Consider the following 17,708-nt stretch of genomic DNA (forward strand, 5'->3'; position numbering starts at 1 on the left):
CCCATTCTTTCCAATGGGAATTTCATGGAAATGTGAGAATTGCCGGAATTTTTGGGGGGGAAATGTTAAAAGACTTGAATGTTCAAATGGGTCGAGAAATGTTGAAGTAGTAACATTTTGAATTGAGAAATGGTATTAAGGCATTTTGGCAAAACCGGGAATTTTTGAGAATTGTGCAACTTGGAAAAATGTTCTATTCATTTCAATGGGAACTTCATGGGAATTTTGGGAAGAACGGGAATTTTTGAGGAAAATGCCAAAAAATGTGAATGTTCTGAATGAGTTGAAATGGTTGGTGTTGGGATTTTTCAAAAACGGTGGAGAAATGTTGATGTAGTAACATTTTTAATTGAGAAATGGTATTGTGGAATGCCTGGAGTTTCGGGAAAACCGGGAAATTTTCCAGTTCAAAAAACAAGTTAGTTTTTTGTCCTGATTAAGAGGAATGTTTGGACGGTGGAACGGTTGAAGTGGGTTGACAAATGTGGAAGGAGTAGTCGCCAGAAAAAAAGGTGAAAGAAGGGTTGGGGGGGAAAAAAGGGAATTCTGGGAATTCCTGGAATTGTTTTGAACTTGGAAAAATTGTAGTTTGAATGGTGGAATGTGTTGAAAGTGGAATGGTTTGAATAGGTTGAAAAATGTGGGAATTGTGGAAGTTTAAAAAATGGCCAATTCATTTTGAATGGGGAAAATGTCCCTGGAAAAACTGGGAATTCTTGGAAATCCGGGAATTGTTTCTTTAAGTTGTTGAACAGGCTGAATATTTTGGAGTTGGGGCGGTTTGAATTTGATAAAAAAATGTGGGAATTGTGGCACTTTTAAAAATGTCCCATTCTTTCCAATGGGAATTTCATGGAAATTTGAGAATTGCCGGAATTTTTTGGGGAAAATATTAAAAGACTTGAATGTTCAAATGGGTCGAGAAATGTTGAAGTAGTAACATTTTAAATTGAGAAATGGTATTAAGGCATTTTGGCAAAACCGGGAATTTTTGAGAATTGTGCAACTTGGAAAAATGTCCTATTCATTTCAATGGGAACTTCATGGGAATTTTGGGAAGAACGGGAATTTTTGGGGAAAATGCCAAAAAATGTGAATGTTCTGAATGAGTTGAAATGGTTGGTGTTGGGATTTTTCAAAAACGGTGGAGAAATGTTGAAGTAGTAACATTTTTAATTGAGAAATGATATTGTGGAATGCCTGGAGTTTCAGGAAAACCGGGAAATTTTCCAGTTCAAAAAATAAGTTAGTTTTTTGTCCTGATTAAGAGGAATGTTTGGACGGTGGAACGGTTGAAGTGGGTTGACAAATGTGGAAGGAGTAGTCGCCAGAAAAAAAGGTGAAAGAAGGGTTGGGGGGAAAAAAGGGAATTCTGGGAATTCCTGGAAGTGTTTTGAACTTGGAAAAATTGTAGTTTGAATGGTGGAATGTGTTGAAAGTGGAATGGTTTGAATAGGTTGAAAAATGTTGTGGAAGTTTAAAAAATGGCCAATTCATTTTGAATGGGGAAAATGTCCCTGGAAAAACTGGGAATTCTTGGAAATCCGGGAATTGTTTCTTTAAGTTGTTGAACAGGCTGAATATTTTGGAGTTGGGACGGTTTGAATTTGATAACAAATGTGGGAATTGTGGCACTTTGAAAAATGTCCCATTCTTTCCAATGGGAATTTCATGGAAATGTGAGAATTGCCGGAATTTTTGGGGGGAAAATGTTAAAAGACTTGAATGTTCAAATGGGTCGAGAAATGTTGAAGTAGTAACATTTTAAATTGAGAAATGGTATTAAGGAATTTTGGCAAAACCGGGAATTTTTGAGAATTGTGCAACTTGGAAAAATGTCCTATTCATTTCAATGGGAACTTCATGGGAATTTTGGGAAGAACGGGAATTTTTGGGGAAAATGCCAAAAAATGTGAATGTTCTGAATGAGTTGAAATGGTTGGTGTTGGGATTTTTCAAAAACGGTGGAGAAATGTTGATGTAGTAACATTTGTAATTGAGAAATGATATTGTGGAATGCCTGGAGTTTCGGGAAAACCGGGAAATTTTCCAGTTCAAAAAACAAGTTTGCTTTTTGTCCTGATTAAGAGGAATGTTTGGACGGTGGAACGGTTGAAGTGAGTTGACAAATGTGGAAGGAGTAGTCGCCAGAAAAAAAGGTGAGAGAAGGGTTTGAGAAAAAAAAAAAGGGAATTCTGGGAATTCCTGGAATTGTTTTGAACTTGGAAACATTATAGTTTGAATGGTGGAATGTGTTGAAGGTGGAATGGTTTGAATAGGTTGAAAAATGTGGGAATTGTGGAAGTTTAAAAAATGGCCAATTCATTTTGAATGGGGAAAATGTCCCTGGAAAAACTGGGAATTCTTGGAAATCCGGGAATTGTTTCTTTAAGTTGTTGAACAGGCTGAATATTTTGGAGTTGGGACGGTTTGAATTTGATAACAGATGTGGGAATTGTGGCACTTTGAAAAATGTCCCATTCTTTCCAATGGGAATTTCATGGAAATGTGAGAATTGCCGGAATTTTTGGGGGGAAAATGTTAAAAGACTTGAATGTTCAAATGGGTCGAGAAATGTTGAAGTAGTAACATTTTAAATTGGGAAATGGTATTATGGAATTCCAGGAATTTGGGGGAAACCGGGCATTTTTGAGAATTGTGCAACTTGGAAAAACAGCCCATTCATTTCAATGGGAATTTTGGGAAAAGCAGGAATTTTTTGGGGAAATGCTAAAAAAATGTGAATGATCTAAATGAGTTGAAATGGTTGGTGTTGGGATTTTTCAAAACGGTGGGGAAATGTTGAAGTAGTAACATTTTTAATTGAGAAATGGTATTGTGGAATGCCTGGAGTTTCGGGAAAACCCGGGAAATTTTCCAGTTCAAAAAAACAAGTTAGTTTTTTGTCCTGATTAAGAGGAATGTTTGGACGGTGGAACGGTTGAAGTGGGTTGACAAATGTGGAAGAAGTAGTCGCCAGAAAAAAAGGTGAAAGAAGGGTTTGAAAAAATAAAGAAAAAGAGAATTCTGGGAATTCCTGGAATTGTTTTGAACTTGGAAAAATTATAGTTTGAATGGTGGATTGTGTTGAAGGTGGAATGGTTTGAATAGGTTGAAAATTGTTCGAATTGTGGAATTTTAAAAAATGGCCAATTCATTTTGAATGGGGAAAATGTCCCTGGAAAAACTGGGAATTCTTGGAAATCCGGGAATTGTTTCTTTAAGTTGTTGAACAGGCTGAATATTTTGGAGTTGGGACGGTTTGAATTTGATAAAAAATGTGGGAATTGTGGCACTTTGAAAAATGTCCCATACTTTCCAATGGGAATTTCATGGAAATGTGAGAATTGCCGGAATTTTTGGGGAAAATGTTAAAAGACTTGAATGTTCAAATGGGTCGAGAAATGTTGAAGTAGTAACATTTTAAATTGAGAAATGGTATTAAGGCATTTTGGCAAAACCGGGAATTTTTGAGAATTGTGCAACTTGGAAAAATGTCCTATTCATTTCAATGGGAACTTCATGGGAATTTTGGGAAGAACGGGAATTTTGGGGGAAAATGCCAAAAAAATGTGAATGTTCTGAATGAGTTGAAATGGTTGGTGTTGGGATTTTTCAAAAACGGTGGAGAAATGTTGATGTAGTAACATTTGTAATTGAGAAATGATATTGTGGAATGCCTGGAGTTTCGGGAAAACCGGGAAATTTTCCAGTTCCAAAAACAATTTCGTTTTTTGTCCTGATTAAGAGGAATGTTTGGACGGTGGAACGGTTGAAGTGGGTTGACAAATGTGGAAGGAGTAGTCGCCAGAAAAAAAAGGTGAAAGAAGGGTTTGAAAAAAAAAAGGAAAAAAAAGGGAATTCTGGGAATCCCTGGAATTGTTTTGAACTTGGAAAAATTATAGTTTGAATGGTGGAATGTGTTGAAGGTGGAATGGTTTGAATAGGTTGAAAAATGTTGTGGAAGTTTAAAAAATGGCCAATTCATTTTGAATGGGGAAAATGTCCCTGGAAAAACTGGGAATTCTTGGAAATCCGGGAATTGTTTCTTTAAGTTGTTGAACAGGCTGAATATTTTGGAGTTGGGACGGTTTGAATTTGATAACAAATGTGGGAATTGTGGCACTTTGAAAAATGTCCCATTCTTTCCAATGGGAATTTCATGGAAATTTGAGAATTGCCGGAATTTTTGGGGGAAAATGTTAAAAGACTTGAATGTTCAAATGGGTCGAGAAATGTTGAAGTAGTAACATTTTAAATTGAGAAATGGTATTAAGGCATTTTGGCAAAACCGGGAATTTTTGAGAATTGTGCAACTTGGAAAAATGTCCCATTCATTTCAATGGGAACTTCATGGGAATTTTGGGAAGAACGGGAATTTTTGGGGAAAATGCCAAAAAAATGTGAATGTTCTGAATGAGTTGAAATGGTTGGTGTTGGGATTTTTCAAAAACGGTGGAGAAATGTTGATGTAGTGACATTTTTGATTGAGAAATGATATTGTGGAATGCCTGGAGTTTCGGGAAAACCGGGAAATTTTCCAGTTCAAAAAACAAGTTTGTTTTTTGTCCTGATTAAGAGGAATGTTTGGACGGTGGAACGGTTGAAGTGGGTTGACAAATGTGGAAGGAGTAGTCGCCAGAAAAAAAGGTGAAAGAAGGGTTGGGGAAAAAAAAGGGAATTCTGGGAATTCCTGGAATTGTTTTGAACTTGGAAAAATTATAGTTTGAATGGTGGAATGTGTTGAAGGTGGAATGGTTTGAATAGGTTGAAAAATGTGGGAATTGTGGAAGTTTAAAAAATGGCCAATTCATTTTGAATGGGGAAAATGTCCCTGGAAAAACTGGGAATTCTTGGAAATCCGGGAATTGTTTCTTTAAGTTGTTGAACAGGCTGAATATTTTGGAGTTGGGACGGTTTGAATTTGATAAAAAATGTGGGAATTGTGGCACTTTGAAAAATGTCCCATTCTTTCCAATGGGAATTTCATGGAAATGTGAGAATTGCCGGAATTTTTGGGGGAAAATGTTAAAAGACTTGAATGTTCAAATGGGTGGAGAAATGTTGAAGTAGTAACATTTTGAATTGAGAAATGGTATTATGGAATTCCAGGAATTTGGGGGAAACCGGGAATTTTTGAGAATTGTGCAACTTGGAAAAACGGCCCATTCATTTCAATGGGAATTTTGGGAAAAGCAGGAATTTTTTTGGGAAATGCTAAAAAAAAATGTGAATGATCTAAATGAGTTGAAATGGTTGGTGTTGGGATTTTTCAAAACAGTGGGGAAATGTTGAAGTAGTAACATTTTTAATTGAGAAATGGTATTGTGGAATGCCTGGAGTTTCGGGAAAACCCGGGTAATTTTCCAGTTCAAAAAAACAAGTTAGTTTTTTGTCCTGATTAAGAGGAATGTTTGGACGGTGGAACGGTTGAAGTGGGTTGACAAATGTGGAAGAAGTAGTCGCCAGAAAAAAAAGGTGAAAGAAGGGTTTGAAAAAAAAGGGAATTCTGGGAATTCCTGGAATTGTTTTGAACTGGGGAAAAATGGTAGTTTGAATGGTGGAATATGTTGAAGGTGGAATGGTTGGAATGGGTTGACAAATGTGGAAATGGCGGAAGTTTGAAGAATGGCCAATTCATTTTGAATGGGAAAATGTCCGGGAATTCTGGGAAATCTGGGAATTTTTTGGAATTTGTCAAGGAGAACAGAACAACACAACACAACCAAAACATAATTATTTGTGGAAATCAACTGAGAACTGGAGAATATGGTGCTAGTATCCATGCAGTATTTATACTACTAATCCATGCTATCAGATTGTCCTTCTTTTATCTCTGCCATTCTTTTTGGAGCTATATTGTGTGAACATATTAAATAATATTTTGTGAACGTATTGAAGAATATTTTGGGAAAGTATTGAAGAATATTTTGTGAACATATTAAAGAATATTTTGTGAACATATTAAAGAATATGAATCAATCTGTAGAGGCCTACAACAGCAGCACGAGTGCGCCTGCGCGGTAGTGGCAGGGTCCCGGAGAAGGGAGGGGGGGTGGGGGCAGAACCCCCCCCTTTCCGGTGGGAGGGTGTGGAAGAGCCGGTCATGTAGCATTTAGCTTAGCCTCGTACAACAGCAGCACGAGTGCGCCTGCGCGGTATTGGCATGGTCCTGGAAGAGGGGGGGGGGCAGGAAGGAGGCAGGACCCCCCCCTCCCGTCCGGTGGGAGGGTGTGGAAGAGCCGGTCATGTAGCAGTTAGCTTAGCCTCCACACTTCGCTCTTGTCCCTCCCCGGGAGAAGACAACACAACACGGGGCTCGCCGACAGCCCGCAGCCGCTCTGGCTCACGGAAGGTGGGAGATGAATGGCTTCAAGAGGCTTGGTTTATTGTCGGTGCTCCTGACTTTACAACTGTGGCTTTGTAACGGAACACAATCTAGTGAGTACATCTCTGTGTTCTTATGCGTGCTCAACTATATTAGAATGTCTTTAACAACTATATAATAATGTCTTTAACAACTATATCATAATGTCTTTAACAACTATATCATAATGTCTTTAACAACTATATCATAATGTCTTTAACAACTATATAATAATGTCTTTAACAACTATATCATGTTGTCTTTAACAACTATATCATAATGTCTTTAACAACTATATCATAATGTCTTTAACAACTATATAATAATGTCTTTAACAACTATATACTAATGTATTTAACAACTATATCATAATGTCTTTAACAACTATATCATGTTGTCTTTAACAACTACATAATAATGTCTTTAACAACTATATAATACTGTCTTTAACAACTATATAATGATGTCTTTAACAACTATATCATAATGTCTTTAACAACTATATCATGTTGTCTTTAACAACTATATAATAATGTCTTTAACAACTATATAATACTGTCTTTAACAACTATATAATGATGTCTTTAACAACTATATCATGTTGTCTTTAACAACTATATCATGTTGTCTTTAACAACTATATCATGTTGTCTTTAACAACTATATAATAATGTCTTTAACAACTATATCATGTTGTCTTTAACAACTATGTAATAATGTATTTAACAACTATATAATGATGTCTTTAACAACTATATAATAATGTCTTTAACAACTATATCATGTTGTCTTTAACAACTATATCATGTTGTCTTTAACAACTATATCATGTTGTCTTTAACAACTATATCATGTTGTCTTTATAACAACTATATCATGTTGTCTTTACAACAACTATATCATGTTGTCTTTAAGAACTATATCATGTTGTCTTTAACAACTATATAATAATGTATTTAACAACTATATAATAATGTCTTTAACAACTATATCATGTTGTCTTTAACAACTATATCATGTTGTCTTTAACAACTATAACATGTTGTTTTTAACAACTATATAATAATGTCTTTAACAACTATATCATGTTGTCTTTAACAACTATATCATGTTGTCTTTAACAACTATATCATGTTGTCTTTAACAACTATATCTTGTTGTCTTTAACAACTATATCTTGTTGTCTTTAACAGTGTTATGTGTGGTCAACTATATCATGTTGTCTTTAACAACTATATCATGTTGTCTTTAACAACTATATCATGTTGTCTTTAACAACTATATCATGTTGTCTTTAACAACTATATCATGTTGTCTTTAACAACTATATCATGTTGTCTTTAACAACTATATCTTGTTGTCTTTAACAACTATATCATGTTGTCTTTAACAAGTATATCATGTTGTCTTTAACAACTATATCATGTTGTCTTTAACAACTATATCATGTTGTCTTTAATAACTATATCATGTTGTCTTTAACAACTATATAATAATGTATTTAACAACTATATAATAATGTCTTTAACAACTATATCATGTTGTCTTTAACAACTATATCATGTTGTCTTTAACAACTATATCATGTTGTCTTTAACAACTATATAATAATGTCTTTAACAACTATATCATGTTGTCTTTAACAACTATATCATGTTGTCTTTAACAACTATATCATGTTGTCTTTAACAACTATATCTTGTTGTCTTTAACAGTGTTATGTGTGGTCAACTATATAATAATGTCTTTAACAACTATATCATGTTGTCTTTAACAACTATATCATGTTGTCTTTAACAACTATATCTTGTTGTCTTTAACAACTATATCATCTTGTCTTTAACAACTATATCATGTTGTCTTTAAAAACTATATCATGTTGTCTTTAACAACTATATAATAATGTATTTAACAACTATATGATAATGTCTTTAACAACTATATCATGTTGTCTTTAACAACTATATCATGTTGTCTTTAACAACTATATCTTGTTGTCTTTAACAACTATATCATGTTGTCTTTAACAACTATATCATGTTGTCTTTAAAAACTATATCATGTTGTCTTTAACAACTATATAATAAGGTATTTAACAACTATATGATAATGTCTTTAACAACTATATCATGTTGTCTTTAACAACTATATCATGTTTTTAACAGTGTTATGTGTGGTCAACTATATAATAATGTCTTTAACAACTATATCATGTTGTTTTTAACAACTATATCATGTTGTCTTTAACAACTATATCATGATGTCTTTAACAACTATATTATGTTGTCTTTATAACAACTATATCATGTTGTCTTTAGCAACTATATCATATTGTGTTTAACAACTATATAATAATGTCTTTAACAACTATATAATAATGTCTTTAACAACTATATCATGTTGTCTTCAACAACTATATCATGTTGTCTTTAACAACTATATCATGTTGTCTTTAACAACTATATCATGTTGTCTTTAACAACTATATCATGTTGTCTTTAACAACTATATCATGTTGTCTTTAACAACTATATAATAATGTATTTAACAACTATATAATGATGTCTTTAACAACTATATCATGTTGTCTTTAACAACTATATCATGTTGTCTTTAACAACTATATCATGTTGTCTTTAACAACTATATCATGTTGTCTTTAACAACTATATAATAATGTATTTAACAACTATATAATAATGTCTTTAACAACTATATAATGATGTCTTTAACAACTATATCATGTTGTCTTTAACAACTATATCATGTTGTCTTTAACAATGTTGTGTTGTTGCAGCAACACAGCCGGATAAAGACATTTAAGTCAGTCTTTTAAACATATTTGAAGGCTTCTTTTGTCAGGAGAACAACTTGCCAATGACTATTTTGAACTACACCTCCTGTATCTGTGAAATGGTAGTTTTTTTAGAACAGAATGTATCTGTAGAAATAAGTAGAGAATGTAAAAGTGCAGCACAAAGAACTGCTGGCAGACTTTCCTGTATGGGAGAGGTCCTTTCCTTCCTGACTCCTTTCCTGTTAGCTTCTGACACATAGCTTTTGTTCCACTGCCATCACTTTACATACACTATATTGCCAGAAGTATCTGGCCTGCCATCCAAATGATGAGAATCAGGTGTCCTAATCACTTGGCCCGGCAGGTGTACAAAATCAAGCACTTAGGCATAGAGACTGTTTCTACAAACATTTGTGAAAGAATGGGCCGCTTTCAGTGATTTCCAGCGTGGAACTGTCATAGAATGCCACCTGTGCAACAAATCCAGTCGTGAAATTTCCTCGCTTTTAAATATTCTGGGTTTGGAGGTTGCCAGGAGAACTGTACAATTCGGACTGCATTGTGCCGAGTGGGAAATTTGGTGGATGAGGAATTATGGTGTGGGGTTGTCTTTCAGGAGTTGGGCTTGGCCCCTTAGTTACGGTGAAAGGATGTTTGAATGCTCCAGGATACCAAAACATTTTGGACAATTCCATGCTCCCAACCTTGTGGGAACAGTTTGGAGCGGGCCCCTTCCTCTTCCAACATGACTGTGTACAAAGCAAGGTCAATAAAGACATGGATGACAGAGTCTGGTGTGGATGATCTTGACTGGCCTGCACAGAGTCCTGACTTGAACCCGATAGAACACCTTTGGGATGAATTAGAACGGAGTCTGAGAGCCAGGCCTTCTCCACCAACATCAGTGTGTGACCTCACCAATGCACTTTTGGAAGAATGCTGGAAAGTTCCTATAAACAAACTCTGCAACCTTGTGGACAGCCTTCACAGAAGAGTTGACGCTGTAATATTAATATAATATTGAAGCCTATGTGTTAGGAAGGGGATGGCACTTCAAGTTCATATGTGAGTCAAGGCAGGTGGCCAAACACTTTTGGCAATTTAGTGTATATAAAATGTAAATATTAGTTGTCACGTTCAAACACTGAGGACATCTATTAAACAAGACAAAAGGCAAGGAATCAAACAGAGACAGAATTCAATTTGGACTCAATTGAGGAGAGACATGGCCACTGCACTCTCTGTACAGTCCTGCACCACGTTCTGACGAAGAAGGTTTTCGTCTCCTCTTTTATTAGATATTCAATGTTCACGCACCAACACATGTCTCATTAGAAATAGGAAGTATGTAAAACAGTCATTGTTTTCGGTCGCTTTGAAGTCCAAGAAGAGGATTTCTCGGGCTTGGGCTCTTCCTGGATCCAGCTGGGGCAGGTGTTGGAGGACAATGGATAACCCCTCCCGTCTCCTGACCACAGCAACTTCAAGAGGGCAGCGGGTCGTAAATAGCGTTGACCTCGGTTACCAAATAGTTGGAAGAGAGTTTGTGAAATACTTCAGAGAGAGTTCGTTTAACACTTCAAAGAGAGTTCCTCTGGAAGTTGAGCAGATCCTGCCATCTGTCCGTGTTGAAATCACAGTGGCGTTTCACGAGCCTTCTTCCTCTTGTTAGGCCTCGAAAGACAGCATTCATAATACAACGTTTCTTTTGTGATAACTTACAAACAATTATTCCAACATTAGTAATGCAAGAAATACATTATCTTACATTCTAACCATTTTTTTTTCTTAAAATAGAAATAAATACTTGAATATCTGCTTGACTTATGAGTTCAAAACAAGTTACCATCAAATTGTACACTTTAAAAATAACAAAAGATTTTACAGTAAGTGGGCAGCATGGTGGAAGAGGGGTTAGTGCGTCTGCCTCACAATAGGAAGGTGCTTAGTAGTCTGGGGTTCAATCCCAGGCTCGGGATCTTTCTGTGTGGAGTTTGCATGTTCTCCCCGTGACTGCGTGGGTTCCCTCCGGGTACACCGGCTTCCTCCCACCTCCAAAGACATGCACCTGGGGATAGGCCCCTCCTACCTCCAAAGACATGCACCTGGGGATAGGTTGATTGGCAACACTAAATGGTCCCTAGTGTGTGAATGTGAGTGTGAATGTTGTCTGTCTATCTGTGTTGGCCCTGCGATGAGGTGGCGACTTGTCCAGGGTGTACGCCGCCTTCCGCCCGATTGTAGCTGAGATAGGCTCCAGCGCCCCCCGCGACCCCGAAGGGAATAAGCGGTAGAAAATGGATGGATGGATTTACAGTAAGTGTGTTTAAAGCATTCTAGTGTAAATGGAAAAAACAGTCCTACTGTTTTTTTGACGATAACATTCTTCTGCCAGATTTTTACTGTGTAAACTTTTGGTGCCGTTTTGCCATTTACGGTAATACACCGTTAAATGTACAGTTGTTGTTTTTACGCCAAAAACTGGCAGCTCATTTGCCAGAATTTTGCTGTAAAAAAAAAACATTTTTCTCTTTAAGTTCAAATAAAAATAAGTACATTTTACAGTAAAATTCTGACAACTAAGCTGCTAGGTTTTTTATTGTTCATAAACAGCAGTAGTGTTTATCCATTTACAGTAATATTCTGTAAAAAACAACAACAAAAAACTGCTAATTGAGCCACCAATTTTTTACCATCAAATTTACTTTTTTTTTTTTTTTTTTTTACATTGTCCGTAAAAAAAAAAAATCAAATGCAATAGGAAATTGTGTAATATTATCATTCACTGTTAGAAGCGGCTCTCTGAGGTCAAACATAACTGCGATGTGGCCCTCGATGAAAATGATCATTTATACATGCATGATTTGGGGAATTTGCGCCAAGTATCCTAAGAAAACACATGCAAACTCCAAAGAGAGATCCATCCATCTTCTTCCGCTTATCCGAGGTCGAGTCGTGGGGGCAGCAGCTTAAGCAGGGAAGCCCAGACTTCCCTCTCCCCAGCCACTTCATCCAGCTCCTCCCAGGGGACCCCGAGGCGTTCCCAGGCCAGCCGGGAGAGATAGTCTTCCCAACGTGTCCTGGGTCTTCCCCGTGGCCTCCTACTGGTCGGACGTGCCCGAAACACCTTCCTAGGGAGGCGTTCGGGTGGCATCCTGACCAGATGCCCGAACCACCTCATCTGGCTCCTCTCGATGTGGAGGAGCAGCGGCTTTACTTTGAGCTCCCCCCGGATGACAGAGCTTCTCACCCTATCTCTAAGGGAGAGCCCCGCCACTCGGCGGAGGAAACTCATTTCGGCCGCTTGTACCCGTGATCTTGTCCTTTCGGTCATGACCCAAAGCTCATGACCATAGGTGAGGATGGGAACGTAGATCGACCGGTAAATCGAGAGCTTTGCCTTCCGGCTCAGCTCCTTCTTCACCACAACGGATCGATACAGCGTCCGCATTACTGAAGACGCCGCACCGATCCTCCTGTCGATCTCACGATCCACTCTTCCCCCACTCGTGAACAAGACTCCGAGGTACTTGAACTCCTCCACTTGGGGCAAGATCTCCTCCCCAACCCGGAGATGGCACTCCACCCTTTTCCGGGAGAGAACCATGGACTCGGACTTGGAGGTGCTGATTCTCATCCCGGTCGCTTCACACTCAGCTGCGAACCGATCCAGTGAGAGCTGAAGATCCTGGCCAGATGAAGCCATCAGGACCACATCATCTGCAAAAAGCAGAGACCTAATCCTGCAGCCACCAAACCAGATCCCCTCAACGCCTTGACTGCGCCTAGAAATTCTGTCCATAAAAGTTATGAACAGAATGGGTGACAAAGGGCAGCCTTGGCGGAGTCCAACCCTCACTGGAAACGTGTCCGACTTACTGCCGGCAATGCGGACCAAGCTCTGACACTGATTATACAGGGAGCGAACTGCCACAATAAGACAGTCCGTTACCCCATACTCTCTGAGCACTCCCCACAGGACTTCCCGGGGTACACGGTCGAATGCCTTCTCCAAGTCCACAAAGCACATGTAGACTGGTTGGGCAAACTCCCATGCACCCTCAAGGACCCTGCCGAGAGTATAGAGCTGGTCCACAGTTCCACGACCAGGACGAAAACCACACTGTTCCTCCTGAATCCGAGGTTCGACTATCCGGCGTAGCCTCCTCTCCAGTACACCTGAATAGACCTTACCGGGAAGGCTGAGGGATCCATGAGGGATGAGGGATCAAAGAGAGATCTATGTTGAGTTATGTTGTCGCATCCCTGCCATTCATTCAAAAACATCTTCAGCTCTTCTTGCATGTTGCAAATGCTTGTTTTGGTTGACTCCACAGGGGAAGCCCACGAATGCCCCATTAGGATACACCCCGAGGTCCTGGTGCTACAATACAAAAGCCATGGGCAGAATGTAACATGCTTGCCCACACTCGCCGCGGGCTCTGGAAACTACATGAAAACCAAGTGGTTAGATGGGCGTGGCGTCCACAGCAAGACATGGTCTCCTGACACCTGCAAAGACTGGGACCCTCATCCTGTCTGCTCCGCTGTGTTCCAGGAGAGAACAATCTGCCAGAAACATCTGAACTTCACTCTCTACAGTGTGTATCCCCGGGTCATTTGGGTCCAATTGAACTTCCATTGTTTGACTTCCTTTTGATAAAAATCTCACCAGAAATGCCAGACAGCGTCGCCATCCGTCCTGAGGAGAACGTGAGCCTTGGTGAGGGCACCTTGTGGCAGCTGCATTGTGACATCATCAACGTGGCTCCCGCACACCGCCTAGCTGTGCGCTGGTACCACGGCAATGAAACATTAGAACCGGCGGTCAGAGGTGAGGAATCTCATAGTTATTTGTTGTTTTTTTTTACAAAGGAACTCCTCAAGTCAATCTGTATTGTGTTTCAAAACTATTGTTCTTACAGGAAACAATATAAATACAGTGGAACCTCAATTTCTGAACTCAAAGTTCGTATAGTAAAGCAAATCTCTCCATAAGAAACAATGCAAACATGAATAATGTCTTCCAGCCTCAACAAAAGTTCATATTTTAGTGAAGGTGTGTACACAATATAAAGTACTCAGTGTTGGCGCTAGGCATTTTCTAAATGGGGTCCCAGGGACCCCATCAAGTCACATACCTGCCAACTACTCCGGTTTTCCTGTAATTAGTACGGTTTTCATCAACCTATTCCGGGTTACGGTTGCAGTGATAAAAAATACGGTTTTTCATTAATTAAAAATAATAATTTTTTTTTAAGTTTTATTCACGAAATCGCGTAACAACAATGACAATCGACACTGCTTCCCGTAACTTCCTATCGAGCCATTCCGAATGCCATGCGCGAGGCTATTTATAGCACCGCTGCCAAGCACGAGGCACCAGTTGCCATTGTTTCCAAACGAGCGAACGATCATGGAATCAGCCGGAGAAAAATCGCATACGAGTCTTAAACCGAAAAGAAAACTGCAGTCATTCCGTGAAGAATATTCAAAAGCCTATCCGGGAATAATTATCCGTTCCAAAAAGGGTGAAAACTAGGCGAATTGCACCTTGTGCAGACAAGATTTTTCGATCGGACACGGAGGAATTAGCGATGTAAAAGACCACGTTGAGACAAAAAAACACAAGTCTAATGCCGTTGCTAGCGATACAAGTGGAAAACTTTCAACGTTTTTCGTCGCCCAAACAGATTCTTTGGATGTGATAAATGCCGAAGTTTTATTTACGGAGGCAATAATTGAGCATGGACTAGAATACATTTGGATTTTAGCCACAAAAAGGTAATGACACCAATGTTATCTATTGGAATTGTTTAGTACTGTTATACTGTTAAAAGTGTTTATACTATTTATGCTTTCAAGTCCAAGTTGAAGAAATCTTGTTAAATGTTGACAGCATAACTACCAAAATACAGAAGTATGTCCTTAATATTTTTGCAGTGCTATTTCTGTTGAAAAGTTAAAGTGATTACATTAGAGATGTGATGTGCCACTTTTCAAGTGTCTGATGGCTTCAATTAATTTTCATTAATTTTTCATATTTTGAATTCTTTTGAAAGGCTTACAAAAAAACTACATTTGAATTGTAATTCCATGCTATTGACAGGACTATTAATTTTAATGAAGTTAGCTTACCATGTTTACAGTATGATAATTGTGATAGAAATGTGAATTTTAGGCACAGAATATTTTTTACAATTGCACAAGGCAGTAGATTATACAAGCTTGGACAGAAAGTTAATAATGACACCAATTTTTTTTTTAATGGAATTGTTTAGTACTGTTTTACCATTTGTTTACTGTAAAAAGTGTTTATACTTTCAATGAACAAATTGAAGTCTTGTGAAAGGTTGACAGGATAACTGGCATTAACTGTCAAAATAATTTCAAACTATTGAAGTTAGCTTACAGAATAAACATGTCAATCAACCCATATGATTTTTGCTGTAATATTTTTGTTTTGAAAAGTCACTGTGACTGATAGAAAAGTGATGGTTTTAGCAACATTTTAACCTGTCTGAATGCTAATAATCATTTTGCGTCGGGGGGCGAAGCCCTGAACCCTCCACTGTCCTGGACCTACCGGGGCCTGCGGCCCCTGGACCCTGGCTACTAGGTTTTTCTGATTTCAAAAGTTGGCAGGTATGAAGTCATAAAAATGGGGTCACAACGTACATTTTTGGGGTCCCACTTTTTTGTAAGCGTTTTGAAAACAAATGATAAATGTATGCATTATCCCGTTATACTTGTATAGCGCTTTTCTACCTTTAAGGTACTCAAACGCTTTGACACTATTTCCACATTCACCCATTCACACACTGATGGCGGGAGCTGCCATGCAAGGCCCTAGCCACCACCCATCAGGAGCAAGGGTGAAGTGTCTTGCTCAAGGACACAACGGATGTGACTAGGATGGTAGAAGCTGGGGATTGAACCAGGAACCCTCAGGTTGCTGGCACGGTCCCCTGCTGCACATTCTATATTGTGTTTTGGAAAAAGGTTGTCATAAACGTTACTTCATTTATTTAAAAAAATGATACAAAAGAAAACACATTTTTATGCATATGTAAATGTATTCAGTTATAAAAATGTATTCACTTTCTTCTTTCTTTCATAGATCTAAACTTTATCGCTGCCGGTAGTTTTTTCTATATTTGTATTTAATAAGTTGTAGGGCATTTATTTAAATCTCTAGAGTCGACATCGACTTCACATCTATCCATCAGTTGAGTCTTTATTTGAAGGGACAATGCACAGAAACATTAAGCTCAAAGACAGATATGTTCTGTACCAGATTATAGCTCATTTCCATCTGCAGTCCCTGGATACCTAAATTAAAGGGATACAAAAACCATGCAATAAAAGTATGACAATAAAATCATACACAAGTATTAAGAAAAAAGTCATAAAATGCCCTTTCATGGACAATACAACCACACCTCATTTACATCATCACACAAAGACAATACATGCTCTTGTTCACATCTGTCATCATTTGTAAAAACAACCAGGATTTTAACACACACACACCTCACAATTTACAACAAAAATGCTCTCATGGATAAATATAATACACATTAAGTTGACATGTCAAACAAGGCGCCCACCTTAGTGACCGTGTGAGCAGCTTTGATTGCTCCAAAGCCACTTTTTAACTTCAATTGTGAACGAAGAGTCATTTGTTAGACTTTTCAAGTTTGTTGTGAGGTCGTTCCATTTCTTTATGGCTTTATATGAAAAGGCTGTCTGTTAGAGATGCGCGGATAGGCAATTATTTCATCCGCAACCGCATGACAAAAGTCGTCAACCATCCGCATCCACCCGAATTAACATTTAATCAACACCGCACCCGCCCGTTGTTATATATCTAATATAGACGATGCAAGGCATTAGTGAGGTTATAAAGCTTTTGCCTGTTAAAGAAAGGAGACTGATCCAATGCAGCAATCATCTGGAAGCCGCGCTGAGCGCACCTCCAAGCGCATGGAGGTGCGATGTCCCTCGCACCCGGGCTCGCGCCCGAGGCTTCAGCACCATCCATTTTCAGGGCTAGTTGATTCGGCAGGTGGGTTGTTACACACTCCTTAGCGGGTTCCGACTTCCATGGCCACCGTCCTGCTGTCTATATCAACCAACACCTTTTCTGGGGTCTGATGAGCGTCGGCATCGGGCGCCTTAACCCGGCGTTCGGTTCATCCCGCAGCGCCAGTTCTGGTTGCCCCACCCCTTTCGTGAGCGCACTGCGCGCGGAGTGACCCCTGTTACGCGCCCCCGGCAACGGGGGTGGCGGGCAGGTAAGCTGCGCGGGCGGAGCGCGCGGAGTGACCCCTGTTACGAGCCCCCGGCCACGGGGGTGGCGGGCAGGTAAGCTGCTTACCTGCTGCGCGTGGCGCCGGCTGCGGCTGAAGGCGGACAAGGCGGGGTGTCGTGCGGTGGTGACCCTGGACGTGCTTCGGGCCCTTCTCGCGGATCACCTCAGCTACGGCTCCCGGTGGGACCCTCTCGGGGGAAGGGGCCTCGGTCCCGGACCCCGGCGAGGCG

General features: G+C 39.0%; 1 protein-coding gene across 1 annotated transcript in view; it reads left to right on the plus strand.

Moving 5' to 3' along the window:
- Positions 1-17,708, plus strand: part of LOC133620555 (hemicentin-2-like) — a 103,899-nt gene that overhangs the window by 30,030 nt on the left and 56,161 nt on the right. The window contains exons 8-9 of the mRNA XM_061982140.2: positions 13,502-13,765; positions 13,840-13,998. Of these exons, the coding sequence (XP_061838124.1) occupies positions 13,502-13,765; positions 13,840-13,998 (423 nt within the window). The remainder of the gene's footprint in view (positions 1-13,501; positions 13,766-13,839; positions 13,999-17,708) is intronic.

The sequence above is a fragment of the Nerophis lumbriciformis genome, linkage group LG24 (assembly GCF_033978685.3).
Source record: "Nerophis lumbriciformis linkage group LG24, RoL_Nlum_v2.1, whole genome shotgun sequence".
In the NCBI taxonomy this organism is placed as follows: domain Eukaryota; kingdom Metazoa; phylum Chordata; class Actinopteri; order Syngnathiformes; family Syngnathidae; genus Nerophis; species Nerophis lumbriciformis.